This window comes from Heterodontus francisci, chromosome 23 (genome assembly GCF_036365525.1).
Source record: "Heterodontus francisci isolate sHetFra1 chromosome 23, sHetFra1.hap1, whole genome shotgun sequence".
NCBI classification, from domain to species: domain Eukaryota; kingdom Metazoa; phylum Chordata; class Chondrichthyes; order Heterodontiformes; family Heterodontidae; genus Heterodontus; species Heterodontus francisci.
In genome coordinates, this window is record NC_090393.1 from 53,994,477 (window position 1) to 54,009,311 (window position 14,835).

General features: G+C 46.0%; 1 protein-coding gene across 2 annotated transcripts in view; it reads left to right on the forward strand.

The window, feature by feature from the left end:
• The window catches only part of lztr1 (leucine zipper like post translational regulator 1), a 340,836-nt gene that overhangs the window by 283,088 nt on the left and 42,913 nt on the right, over positions 1-14,835 (forward strand). For both annotated transcript variants that reach the window (XM_068055296.1, XM_068055295.1), the window contains exons 12-14: positions 7,358-7,450; positions 7,717-7,812; positions 11,580-11,742. In XM_068055296.1, the coding sequence (XP_067911397.1) occupies positions 7,358-7,450; positions 7,717-7,812; positions 11,580-11,742 (352 nt within the window). The remainder of the gene's footprint in view (positions 1-7,357; positions 7,451-7,716; positions 7,813-11,579; positions 11,743-14,835) is intronic.

Here is a 14,835-nt window from a genome sequence, read left to right on the forward strand (position 1 = left end):
AAATCTTGAGGAATGGATAGTTAGGAATATGCGACAAGGCTAAAGCACTGAAGTTAAATTGTACTCTAAATTATAAAAGTGAAGCTGAAGATGGTTGTGCATGTTCAGTAAACTTTAATGTATATCGCTGCTTTCAAGTACCTTTGAGTAATCATTCCTTGCAGAACTAAACGTATGAAGAAACTTAGAGATCCTGGACATTCACACGGCTCACTATAGTTATACTGCACTATGTGACTTCGGCAAAATTACTATGCTGCATAATTTGTACTGCCATTATTGTATATTTTTTATTTAGTTTTAAAAGCTGAATTCCTACAGCATTGAAGAACAACAAAAAAAGAATGTGAGCACCATTACTGGATCATAGCGTGTAAGGTTATCAAAATCGTAATCCGGAGACCTGACCTAATGCTCCAGAGACACAAGTTCAAATCCCACCACAGCAACTGGGGGAATTTAAATTCAATTAATAAATCTGCAATAAAGTGCTAGTCTTATTAATGATCATGAAACTACTGAATTGTTATAAAAACCCATCTGGTTCACTAGTGCCCTTCAGAGGAGGCAATCTGCCATTCTTGCCTGATTTGGCCAATACATGACCCCAGATCCACAGCAATGTGGTTGACTCTTAACTGCCCTCTGAAATGGCGTCGCAAGTCACTCAGTTGTATCAAACTGCTACAGAAAGCATTGTGGGTGTAACTGCACCACATGACTGTAGTGGTTCAAGAAGGCTGCTCACCGCCCCCTTCTCAAGGGCAATTAGGGATGGGAAATAAATGCTGGCCTTGCCAGCGACGCTCACATCCCAAGAACGATTTTAAAAAATCATATGTATGCAAGCATCATGGCTTGATTTTTTTTTTATATAGTTATAAGAAAGTATTTTTAATCAAATAATTGCAGCCACTTCATTTGCAATACTTTTAGAAATGTGAATCAATATTTAAATTTTTTTGTTTGCCCTTAATTTAACTAGTTTTTTTTTAAACTTTGGGCTAATAATTGGATAGCACCGAAAATGAGGCATGGGGATCACGATTCGCGGCCTGTGGTGCCAGTTACATTAGAGGAGGGCAGCGCACTAATTTGGTGTGATTGTAGCATTGGGCCAAGTGGCTCCCGCACTGCCGCCTCCTCTGTGCTTAGCAGGGTCCTAGTAGTGTTTTGCTGAGAGCACATGGTGCATCCAACCTTCTGTTCTTAAAGGCAGTCTATCCCTCTTAAGGGGTAGCTGCACTGAATGACAAGAGGCTGTGGCTCAATACCTTTGCTGCAATTCTATACAAGGAAAATGGAACACCAAGGCTGTGGGGAGGGGAGGGTTCCTAGGTCAGATGTGGCACAGGAGGTCTTAGTGGTGGAGGTGGACAGGAGGAAAGATGGTGTGATTCTGCAGGGAGGCAGGAGTCCCTCAAGCACCACCCTCAGAAGGAATTGGGAGTAGGTGGCAAGGGAGATCAATTCCTGGCATCTGGAGATGAGGACCTGGCAGCAGCGTCACAACAAGTCTTAATGACCTCATTACAGGTGGTCAAAGTCAATGAATGCATCTTCACATGACATCTACCTACTTCACCACCACCTTGCTCAGTGCACCAAAACTCACTCACTCATCAGCAGCCCCTGGCACTTAGGATTTATGCCTGACATCCAGATACTCCACCTCACCCTCACACATCTACCAATACTGCCACCCTCGCACCCACCTCTCGCTGCCTTCACATACCCACAGCTATTCAGCTATAGGGCTGTTCAGCTGTGACAGGCACATCATCCAAACAATGCAACACAATCACTGACATTTTTCCCTATCTCTTGCTGGACAAGGTGACACACAATAAAAGGGAGTAGAGCAGACCTGTCAGGTTATTAGGGCAACTGCGTCTCCTGAACTCTGCAGAGGAGATAGCTCTCCAGCAACTAACCAAGGCTCCTTCGACAGCAACTTCCAAACCCATGACCTCTGCCACCTAGAAGGACAAGGGCAGCAGATGCATGGGAACACGACCACTTGCAAGTTCCCCTCCAAGTCACACACCATTCTGACTTCGGACTATATCACTGTTCCTTCACTGGCGCAGGGCCAAAATCCTGGAACTCCCTTCCTTACAAGGGAACCCCAAGGGCTGCAGCAGTTCAAGAATGCAGCTCACCACCACCTTCTGAAGGGCAATTAGGGATGGACAATAATGCTGGCCTAGCCAGCGATGCCCACATCCCACGAACGAATCATAAAAGAAAAAAAATTTAGGGATGGGCAATAAATACCGGCCTAGCCAGCGATGCCCACATCCCATGAACGAATAAATGGTATAGATTCAGAACAGATCTAGCAGAAGAAAACTGGACATCCATGAGGTATTGTAGGCCATCAGCAGCAACAAAATTGTATTCCACCACAATGTGTAATTTTCTAGCCTGCCATATCCCTCACTCTGCCATTATCAAAAGCCAAGGAATCAACCTTGGTTCAGTGATGAGCATAGAAGAGCATGCTAGGAGCATCATCAGGTGTACTTGAAAATGAGGTGATAACCTGGTGAAGCAACAACGCAGGACTACAGGCAGGAAGCAGCATGCTAGAGACAGAGATAGGCAATCCCACAACCAATGGATCAGATCAAAACTCCTCAGTCCTGCCACGTCCAGTCATGAATGGTGATAGACAGTTACGCAGCTAATGGGAGGAGGAGGCTCCATGAACATTCGCATCCTTTATGAGCACTTTCATCCTCAATGAGCACATGAGTGTAAAAGCCAAGACTGAAGCATTTGCAGCCATCTTCAACCAGAGGTGCACAGTGGATGATCCATCTCTGCCTCCTCCTGAGGTTCCCAGCATCACAGATGCCAGACTTCAACCAATTCGAATCACTCCATGTGATATCAAGAAATAGCTGAGTGCGCTGAATACAGCCAGGGCTATGCGCCCTGACAATATCCTAGCTGTAGTGCAAAAGACTTGTGCTCCAGAACTAGCCACACCTCCAGCCAAGTTGTTCCCAGTGCAGCTACACCACTGGCATCTACCTGACAAAGTGGAACATTACCCAGGTGTGTCCTATCCACGAAAAGCAGGACGATTTCAGTCCGGCCAAATACCGCTCCATCAGTCTACTCTTGATCACCAGCACAGTGCTATCAATTAGAACTTACTCACCAATAACCTGCTCACTGATTCTCAGTTTGTTCTCCTCCAGGACCACTTGGCTCCAGAGCTCATTACAACCTTGGTCCAAACATGGACAAAGGAACTGAATTCCAGAGGTGAGGGTAGTGACTGCCCTTGACATCAAGGCAACATTTGACCGAGTGTGGCATCAAGCAGCCCTAATAAAATTGAAGTTAATGGGAATCGCGTTGGGGAAAGCTCTACACTGGCTGGACTCATACCTAGCACAAATGAAGATAGTTGTGGTTGTCGGTGGCCAATCATCTCAACCCCAGGACATTGCTGCAGGTGTTCCTCAGGGCAGTGTCCTAAGCCTAACCATCTTCAGCTCTTCATCACTGGCCTTCCCTCCACCATGATGTTTGCTGATGATTGCACAGTGTTCAGTTCCGTTTGCATCTCCTCAGATAAGGAATCAGACCATGCCTGCATGCAGGAAGACCTGGACCACATTCAGGCATGGGCTGATAAAGTTCCATCTATGCCACACAAGTGCCAGGCAATGAAGATCTCCAACTAGTGAGTGTCTAACCACCTCCCCTTGATATTCAACAACATTACCATTGCTGAATCCATCCACCAACATCCTGGGGGTCATCATTGCTCAGAAACTGAACTGGGCCAGCCACATAAGTACTGTATTTAGATGAACACCTGAAATGCCATAGCATACAAGGCTACGGGCCAGGTGCTGGAAAATGGGATTAAAATAGATAGGTGCTTGAAGGCCGGTGTGGACACGATGGGCCGAAGGGCCTGTTTCTGTGCTGTATAACTCTGACTTTATGACCATGGGGCTGGCTGCAACAGAGCTCCTGGTATCCGGCATCGTTGAGAGCATTGAGGATGACTGTATGTTATTGCCTTATTGTTACGACCGAGGTGGGAGGAGTGTACTGTCTATTCTACTCCCACTTCCCCACAGGTCACGACATATATTTTAAATTTTGCCACTGCGACCGATATGGTCAAATCATATACTATATTTTTCCCAGAATAGAACACAGTAACCAGGTTTCTTTAATGAACAACCAAATTATCAGTTTGTAATAAAACGAGTCTTAACCAGTAATGAAGTAAAGCATAAAGACGCAGACTGAAATTGTAACGCCCCCTTTTTACCTTAGCCCCTCGCTCCCTCTCTCCCTCGCGCGCGCGCACGCACACACACGCACACACACGCACACACACGCACACAAGCGGATGAGATGTATAGTGTTCCAACACTGGCATACAGTCTAACTTCCGAGAACACGTAGATGGGTCACTGTGATCTTTTAGGACAGTTCTTTTCGGGCGGTGTTGAGAATTAATTTAGCAGGCTTTTCTTCAAAGACAGGAGACCAGATGAATTGACACAGTGGATGTCTCAAGATCTTTTAGAGAGTTGCTGGAAAGCGAGCTGGGTTTTATTTATTTATTTTTATTTATTTTATTTAGAGATACAGCACTGAAACAGGCCCTTTGGCCCACCGAGTCTGTGCCGACCATCAACCACCCATTTATACTAATCCTACATTAATCCCATATTCCTACCACATCCCCACCTTCCCTCAATTCCCCCACCACCTACCTATACTAGGGGCAATTTATAATGGCCAATTTACCTATCAACCTGCAAGTCTTTGACTGTGGGAGGAAACCGGAGCACCCGCGAAAGCCCACGCGGTCACAGGGAGAACTTGCAAACTCCGCACAGGCAGTACCCAGAATTGAACCCGAGTCGCTGGAGCTGTGAGGCTGCGGTGCTAACCACTGTGCCGCCTGAGTTGTGGTCTTCTCTCCTTCCTTGACACTTCTTCAGCAGCAAGCAGGAGCTAACTTTATCTCATTCCAGAAGGTACAATACACTGACACACACCCAAAAGTTTGAGTTTGCTGTCCTCTCAGGTGCACGCTGTTGCTCCCAGGCTTGTCCTATCAAGGGCGCCTGTCACTTCTCTGCCCACATCCTCCCTTATTACCAGGGTTTCTGTTCTATTTTGAACTTGTCATGTGACAACCCGTAAACATTGTTGCTAAACCAGTTCTTTGTATCCCCTTGATGACTGTCTTGGGAAGGAAAAAACTTGTCCAACATTTCTTCAGTTTGACTATGAATTCCTCAAAAAAAAAGAAGCACCTTCATAACACATTCCTCCAGCATTGTTGAGAGCATTGAGGATGACACTAAGTTCTTGCCTCTGCCCCTTCCCAACTCCCAGCTCACCCTCATCCTACTGTCTTGCGCGATCAGCAAGCTGCAGATGGTGTGGTTGTGGAACTCTTGCTTCAAACCCCAGTCTTCCCCCTCTGATTTTCTGCCTTCAGATATTCAAGTATGGGTGCCTGCCCAGCCAAGGCATCCCCCAGGAGGAGGAGCAATAGCTATAACACAGCACTGCTGAAGTGGCCCCATCACTTGATCCGGCACTCTGAGCTGCCAGCCCAGATACTGGCACTGCATGTACTTTGGAGGCTAGTTTAGAGTTGGGACCAGCACGTGGTGAGCGACTAGGCATGAGTGAGCTGCAGCCAGGCCAGGGGTTAAAGGATAGTTCATTTTCCAGTTCACTGGAGGATGAGGTTGTAGACCAGCCTTGCTACAGAAAACTCAGATGAGGACCTCGATTGGGCATACAGGAGAACGCTGATGGGCTTGCATATTGAGATGTTGGTGCATTGGCTAGCCTGTCAGACAGTCTCCTGTCACTGCCAAGGAGCATGGAAGAGTCCAGCTCAAACCTTGCAGAGGGCATTGCGCAGAGCTTGCCCTCTCTGCAGTCCCTGCTCCATCTTCCTGTCGTGCTGCAGATCTACAGGCACTGCAGCTACAGCTTCCATACTTGTTGCAGCCTTTGAGTGGACAGGTTATCTAATCATCTGCCCTCTCTGAGGCTACAGCAACACTCCCTGCCAAATCCAGGATTTCACCACAACACCTCCAACAACAATCCACAATACTTCCAGACACTTTGCAATAGCAGAAGTTATTCAAAATTACCTTACTTGCAATTTGGGTGCCTGGCCCTTTAAGTAATGCTGGGTCCCGCTTGCAGCTGAATGCCTGATCTTTGGTGATTGATTTATGAATTGAGACAGTGGACCTGCATGGATCAGATTTGAGCACTGATTCTTCTGTTTCCAACGCATGTGGGGGCGACCCGGGCAGGTGCCCTTTTCAGGATGGCACACACACCAGAAGTGGCTGTTGATGCACTGTGCATGCCCTAGAGGAGGGGGGGTCGGCTTCCGAAGCACTGCTGGAGGAGGTGCTACGTAGATGAAGTTTGCACCCATTCACTTTTTTTGAACTTTCTTGTTCAGTGTTTAGTCTCTCGATGCTGCGGAAGCTGATAGGTGATGCACTTCAGTCGGAAAAACAGAAACATCACCTACACCTTAGAAAATAAATTAAATGGGGTAGAAGAGCAAAGGCATCTAAGGGTACAAGTGAACAAATAATTAAAAGCAGCATCACAGGTCAGCAAAACAATTAATGTTAAAGCACTGGAATTTACTTCTGGGCATATAGATTCAAAAGTAGTGAAGTTATTTTAAACTTGTATAGGACCTTGGTCAGGCCACACTTGGAGTACAGTGCACAGTTCTAGTCTCCATACAATAAAAAGGTTATAGAAGCACTGGAGAAAGTGCAAAGAAGGTTGACAAGAATTGTACCACAACTCAGCGATTTCAGCTATCGGGAAAGATTGAACGGGGCTTTTTTCTTTATAAAAGAGACTGAGAGAACTGCTGGTACATTTCTAAAAAATTATGAATGTGTTGTACAGGGTAGATGTGGGGAGTATGTTTTCACTTGTAGGAGAATCCAAAACTAGGGGCCATAAATACAAGATGGTTACAATACAATAGGGAAATAAGGAGAAATTCCTTTATTTAGTGAATAGTTAGAAAGTGGAACTCGTTATTATAGGAGGTGGTTTAAGCAAATGGCTTAGATGCTTTCAAACGAAAAGTAGGATACATGAGAGAAAAGGGAATAGAAAGATATGCTGAAAGGCTGCGACGAGGTAGGTGGAATAGGAGGAAACTCGTGAGTAGTGTAAACACTAGCAAATACTAGTTGGTCCGAATGGCCTGTATCTGTGCTGTATGTATTTTATGTAATTCTATGTGTTGTCAGTATGCAGCACTTACAACTTACATATTAAAATCCCTGTCTTTCAATTTCAGTTTTCCTGTTATCCAAAATGCACTTTACATGAAGACTATGGGAGGCTGTGGGAGAACAGGCAGTTCTGTGATGTGGAATTCATCCTAGGAGAGGTAGGAGATTTGATACTAATCCTGATTCACACCAGCATTTTCAACAGTGTTGAAATTTGGTTATTGAAGGACGGGAAAGTGTGTTTTGAAGGTTTGAGTGATGCAAGGTGTTAGTTTTGTCCTTTCAGTTCTCGAACTTGGTGTGATTCAGTGCATCAGGTAATTCTTCAATAGGTTTTATCATTATTTAAGACCCCATCTACCCTAGTTGATGATGTGTCCTAAGGGTGGTGTATTAATCATCATTTTGTCTGACCTGGTACCAGAAAGAAGAGCGAGTTAAAGGGCATATAGCACTTGTCACGGCTCGAAGCAAATGGTTAAGAAAGAAAATTACCCAGGCCAGAGATTGGCTGAAGCAGGTATGTAATCTGTACATTAATTAAAATACTCTAGGCCTGTTGAAAAGCCTTTATTGTGTTTTGCAGAGCTGCTATCCCAAATATTGTTGAAGACTGCATCGTTTAAAAGTCTCACTGATGTGTGATATAACCAATGCATTATGCATATCCTGCCTTTTTTAATTGCTTTTCTACACCTCTTAGATAATGCTAGAGTTGACTCCATTATTACTTCTGGGAGTCCCGAGTTACCTTGTCGTAATTCTGTTCCATTTACATAGAACATAGAACATAGAACATAGAACATACAGCACAGAACAGGCCCTTCGGCCCACAATGTTGTGCCGATCCTTTGTCCTCTGTCAAGGACAATTTAATCTATACCCCATCATTCTCCTTTATCCATATACCTATCCAAAAGCCTTTTGAAAGTCCCTAAAGTTTCTGACTCAACAACTTCCCCGGGCAAGGCATTCCATGCCTCGACCACTCTCTGGGTAAAGAACCTTCCCCTGACATCCCCCTTATATCTCCCACCCTTCACCTTAAATTTATGACCCCTTGTAACGCTTTGCTCCACCCGGGGAAAAAGTTTCTGACTGTCTACCCTATCTATTCCCCTGATCATCTTATAAACCTCTATCATGTCACCCCTCATCCTTCTCCTTTCTAATGAGAAGAGGCCTAGAATGTTCAGCCTTTCCTCGTAAGACTTATTCTCCATTCCAGGCAACATCCTGGTAAATCTCCTCTGCACCCTCTCCAAGGCTTCCACATCCTTCCTAAAATGAGGCGACCAGAACTGCACACAGTACTCCAAATGAGGCCTTACCAAGGTCCTGTACAGCTGCATCATCACCTCACGGCTCTTAAATTCAATCCCTCTGCTAATGAACGCTAACACCCCATATGCCTTCTTCACAGCCCTATCCACTTGACTTGCAACTTTCAATGATCTATGCACATAGACCCCAAGGTCTCTCTGCTCCTCCACATGCCCAAGAACCCTACCGTTAACCCAGTATTTTGCATTCATGTTTGTCCTTCCAAAATGGACGACCTCACACTTTTCAGGGTTAAACTCCATCTGCCACTTTTCAGCCCAGCACTGCAACCTATCCAAGTCCCTTTGCAGACGACAATAGCCCTCCTCGGTATCCACAACTCCACCAACCTTTGTATCATCTGCAAATTTACTGACCCACCCTTCGACTTCCTCATCCAAGTCGTTAATAAAAATCACAAACAGGAGAGGACCCAGAACTGATCCCTGCGGCACGCCACTGGTAACTGGGCTCCAGGCTGAGTATTTACCATCTAAGACCACTCTCTGCCTTCTATCAGTTAGCCAATTCTTAATCCAACTGGCCACATTCCCCACTATCCCATGCCTCCTGACTTTCTCCATAAGTCTACCATGGGGGACCTTATCAAATGCCTTACTAAAATCCATGTACACCACATCCACTGGTTTACCCTCATCCACTTGCTTGGTCACCTGCTCAAAGAATTCAATCAGGCTTGTGAGGCAAGACCTACCCCTCACAAAACCGTGCTGACTGTCCCGAATCAAGCAGTGTCTTTCCAGATGCTCAGAAATCCTATCCCTCAGCACCTTTTCCATCAACTTGCCTACCACCGAAGTAAGACTAACTGGCCTGTAATTCCCAGGGTTGTTCCTATTCCCTTTCTTGAACAGGGGCACAACATTCGCCACCCTCCAATCACCTGGTACCACCCCCGTCAGCAGAGAAGATGAAAAGATCATTGCCAGCGGCTCTGCAATTTCATCCCTTGCTTCCCATAACATCCTTGGATATACCCCGTCAGGCCCGGGAGACTTGTCTATCTTCAAGTTATTCAAAAACCCCAACACATCTTCCCTCCTAACGAGCACTTCCTCGAGCTTACCAGTCTGCTTCCCACCGTCCTCTTCAGTAATACACCCCTTCTCATTTGTAAATACCGAAGAGAAGTACTCATTCAAAACCTCACTTATCTCTTCCGGCTCAACACACAGTCTCCCGCTATTGTCCTTGACCGGACCTACGGTCCCCCTAGTCATCCTCATATTTCTGACATACGCGTAAAAGGCCTTGGGGTTTTCTTTTATCCTACCCGCCAAGCATTTTTCATGCCCTCTCTTAGCTCTCCTAATCCCTTTCTTCAGATCCTTCCTGGCCATCTTGTATCCCTCCAGAGCTATGCCTGTGCCCTTTTTCCTCAACTTTATATACGCATCCTTCTTCTTCCTAACAAGACTCTCAACCTCTCTTGTCAACCACGGTTCCCTCACATGACCATCCCTTCCCTGTCTGACAGGGACATGCTTATCAATGGCCCCTACTATCTGCTCCTTGAAAAAGTTCCACATTTCGACCGTGCCCTTCCCTGCCAGCATATGCTCCCAACTTATGCTCCTCAGTTCCTGCCTGACAGCATCATATCTACCCTTCCCCCAATTGTAAACCTTGCCCTGTTGCACATACCTATCCCTCTCCATTACCACAGTGAATGCTACAGAATTGTGATCACTATCTCCAAAGTGCTCGCCCACCAACAGCTCTATCACTTGCCCTGGTTCATTACCTAGTACCAAATCCAATATTGCCTCCCCTCTGGTCGGGCAGTCTACATACTGAGTCAGAAAAGCTTCCTGGACATACTGCACAAACACTACCCCATCCAAACTATTCGATCTAAAGAGTTGCCAATCAATATTTGGGAAGTTGAAATCCCCCATAATTACTACCCTGTGACTTCTGCTCCTTTCCAAAATCTGTTTCCCAATCTGCTCTTCCACCTCCCTGCTGCTATTGGGGGGCCTATAGAAAACTCCCATCAAGGTGACTGCTCCTTTCCTGTTCCTGACCTCAACCCACAGTGCCTCAGTCGGCAGATCCTCCTCGAAAATTCTTTCAGCAGTTGTTACACTATTTCTAACTAACAATGCCACCCCCCCACCTCTTTTACCACCATTCCTAATCTTATGAAAACATCTATAACCAGGTACCTCCAAAAACCATTCCTCCCCCTCACCTATCCACGTTTCAGTGATGGCCACAACATCGTAGTCCCAAGTGCCCATCCACGCCTTCAATTCACTCACCTTATTCCTGATGCTTCTTGCGTTGAAGTATACGCACTTTAACCCTTCTCCGTGCCCATCTGTCCTCTGCGACAGTGCTACCTTCCCCAATACCTCACTACACTCTTTGTCTTTCTGAGTGGACCCACTGGTCCCTGGATTACAAGTCCGGTTCCCATCCCCCTCCCAAACTAGTTTAAACCCTCCCGAACAGTACTAGCAAACCTCCCTCCCAGGATATTGGTGCCCCTCTGGTTCAGATGCAGCCCGTCCTGTTTGAACAGGTCCCATCTTCCCCAGAATGCAGTCCAATTATCCAAGAACTGGAAGCCCTCCCTCCTACACCATTCCTGCAGCCACGTGTTCAGCTGTGCTCTCTCCCTATTCCTAGCCTCACTATCACGTGGCGCCGGCAACAAACCAGAGATAACAACTCTGTCCGTCCGAGCTTTCAGCTTCCAGCCTAACTCCCTAAACTCACTTCTAACATCTGTGCCACCCTTCCTTCCTACGTCGTTGGTGCCAATTTATTATGGTATTTATATTGCCCTTTATTTTATTCTACTGCCAATGGGGAAAATAATGGCAATTGTGAATGTTTTCTCAGTGTCAATTAGCAAATAACCAATTTCTTCCTATACTATGAATTTGACGCTGATTTTAATATTTTACCCCAATATATGTATATCCTGGCCATCAGAAAGCCAAGCAGGAGACCGCAGTTGAAGAAGAAATAGCAGGCACTAGCCTAAAACCAAGTCCCTTACTTCAGCTGGAGGTGGTGATCCGTGAAGCTGAGGCACAGCCGTTTGAAATCTTGATGCAGTTTCTCTACACAGACAAAATCAAGTACCCACGGAAAGGTAATGTTCAGTATTTTGCTGCTAAATAAAATCCCTTCAAAGCCTATTGCAATTTTTCTTTTTAATTAAACCTCCCCCGCCTGCTTAATTTCAGACATTTTTAGGGGAATTGAGGGAACTCTGCTCAGAGCCTGGGAATTCTGCGGCGAGTAACTCGCCTTCTGACTCCCCAATGCCTGTCCACCATCTACAAGGCACAAGTTAGGAGTGTGATGGAATACTCTCCACTTGCCTGGATGGGTGCAGCTCCAACAACACTCGAGGGGCTCGACACCATCCAAAACAAAGCAGCCCACTTGATTGGCACCCCATTCACCCCCTTCAACATTCACTCCCTTCACCACTGATGCACAGTGGTAGCAGTGTGTACCATCTACAAGATGCACTGCAGCAACTCACCAAGGCTCCTTCCACAGCACCTTCCAAACCACGATCTCCACCACCTAGAAGAATAAGGGCAGCAGATGCATGGGAACACCACCACCTGCAAGTTCCCCTGCAAGTCACACACCATCCTGACTTGAAACTATATTGCCGTTCCTTCACTGTCGCTGGATCAAAATCCTGGAACTCCCTTCCTAATAGCGCTGTTGGTGTACCTACATCCCAAGGACTTCAGTTCAAGAAGGCAGCTCACCACCACCACTTTCTGAAGGGCAATTAGGGATGGGCAGTAGATGCTGGCCTAGCCAGCAATGCCCACATCCCCTGAACGAATAAAAACAAAATCTTGTCTAAAAGCTATAATTCAGAATTTGCCCTTTATCCACAGAATTTCTCAAACTTCTCCATTTTCACAAATATGATATATACAAAATATGCAGTGAGCAAGTGTCATTATAATGCTGCCTGGCCTGCTGCGTATTTCCAGCATTTTCTGGTTATATTAATTTCTTGTTGGTTTGATTCTTGTAATTGTGACAGAGTTGTCAGTTTGATTTACTTTAAATCTTCCTCCATGTTGCAATAATGTACATTCCTCAAATGATTAAATAACACTGAGATACTGGGCAGGGTTTGCGCAGGTCTGTAAAATAAATATGACAAGGAATATATTCCAAGAAAGACTCACAGAAGATCTTTTTAAACCGAATGTAACTGTAAACTTGCCTATGATGGTGTATTTTTTGGATAGTAAGTGACTGGCATAAGTGCATCTGTTGCCCATTTCATGTTCTGCACTTTTAAATGCTGCTGTATACTGTCCAATAATCCTACAATTTTTGTGCTCAGCATTGACCACAAATAATAAAAGCAACTTTTATTTATATTTACAGCCAAGGTCCCAGACACTTTCATCACCCTCCCTGGGTATGTCCTGTTTCACCAGCGGGGCAAACTTAGCAGAGGTGCTGGCACAGTGGTCTACATTTGGGAGGGAGTGGCCCTGGGAGACCTCAACATTGACTCTGACCCTTTGAAGTCTCATGGCATCAGGTCAAACCTTCTGCTGATTACCTGCTCTGTCTCAGCTGTTGAATCAGTGCTCCTTCATGGTGAACATTACTTAAAATCATTTTTTTATTCGTTCATGGGATGATGGCGTCGCTGGCTAGGCCAGCATTTATTGCCCAACCCTAACTGTCCTTGAGAAGGTGGTGGTGAGCTGCCTTTTTGAACCGCTGTAGTCCTTAGAATGGTTACAGCACAGAAGGAGACCATTTGACACGTGTTATCTCTGTCAGCTCTCTGCAAGAGCAACTTAGCTAGTCCCAGCCCCTCGCTTTTTCCCTGTGGCCTGCAAACATTTTTATTCAGATTATCATCCAATTCCTTTTTGAAAGCCATAACAGAATCTGCCTCCGCCACACTCTCGGGTCGTGCATTCCAGATCCTAACCACTCGCGTAAAAAAAAAAAAGAAGCTTTTCCTCATCTCCTTTTTGATTCTTTTGCCATTCACCTTAAATTGGTGTCCTCTGGTTCTCGACCCTTCCGCCAATGGGAACAATCTGTCCCTTTCCACTCTGTCCAGACCCCTCATGATTTTGAACACCTCGAGAAAAATCTCTTCTCAACCTCCTCCTCTATAAGAACAACTCCAGCTTCTCCGATCTGTCCATGTAACTGAAGTCCCTCATGCCTGGAACCATTCTCGTAAATCTTTTCTGCACCCTCTCGAAAGCCTTCATGTCCTTCCTAAAGTATGGTGCCCAGTAAAGGCCCGCTACCCCACCCAAACCTGACGGGACCGGACGACGTGTCGGGTTCGGGTTGGGTCGGGCCCCGAGGTCTGGCTTTCGGGCTCGGGTTGTGCTTGGGTCGGGTCGGGCCAGACGCACATGATACGTGCTCTGCTGGTAAGTATTAAAAATAAAAAAAACTTATCTGAGCTGGGAGTCTGGGACGAAACTGAGTCTGCGCAGTGAGTGAATGCCATCTCTATGATGTCATCATGCACTGCTGCAGCTCCTTGGGGGTTCTGAGTCGGAAGGTAAGTAAAGGGATGGTCGAGTTGAGTCGGGCTCAGGTTGGGTCGGGCTCGGGGTGAAATTGGAAGGACTCGGACTGGGTCGGGCTTGGGTCTGCTGTGGATTGTTCGGGTTTGGGTTAGGTTCTTTTTCCCGACCCGAACAGGCCTTTAGTGCCCAGAATCAAGCACAATACTGCAGTTGAGGCTGAACCAGTTTTCTATAAAGATTCATCATAACTTCCTTTGTTTTCTACTCTATGCCTCTATTTATTAACCCAGAATCTCATATGTCTTATTAACAGCTTTCTTGACCTGCCCTGCCACCTTCAACAATCTGTCCACATATATCCCAGGTTCCTCCGCTCCTGCATGCCCTTTAGAATTATATCCTTTATTTTGTATTGCTTCTCCTCGTTCTTCCTACCAAAATGTATCACTTCACAATTTTCTGCATTAAATTTCATCTGCCATGTGTCCACCCAGCCACCAGCCTGTCTATGGCTCCTTGAAGTCTGTCACTATCGTAAGGGCCATTTACAGTGAAGGATGCCATTCAGCCCATCAAGTCTGCCAGCTCTCCTTAAAGCACTCCAGTCAGTCCATTCCCCTGCTCTATCCGCGTGGGTTTTCGCCGGGTGCTCCGGTTTCCTCCCACCGCCAAAGTCTTGCAGCTGATAGGTA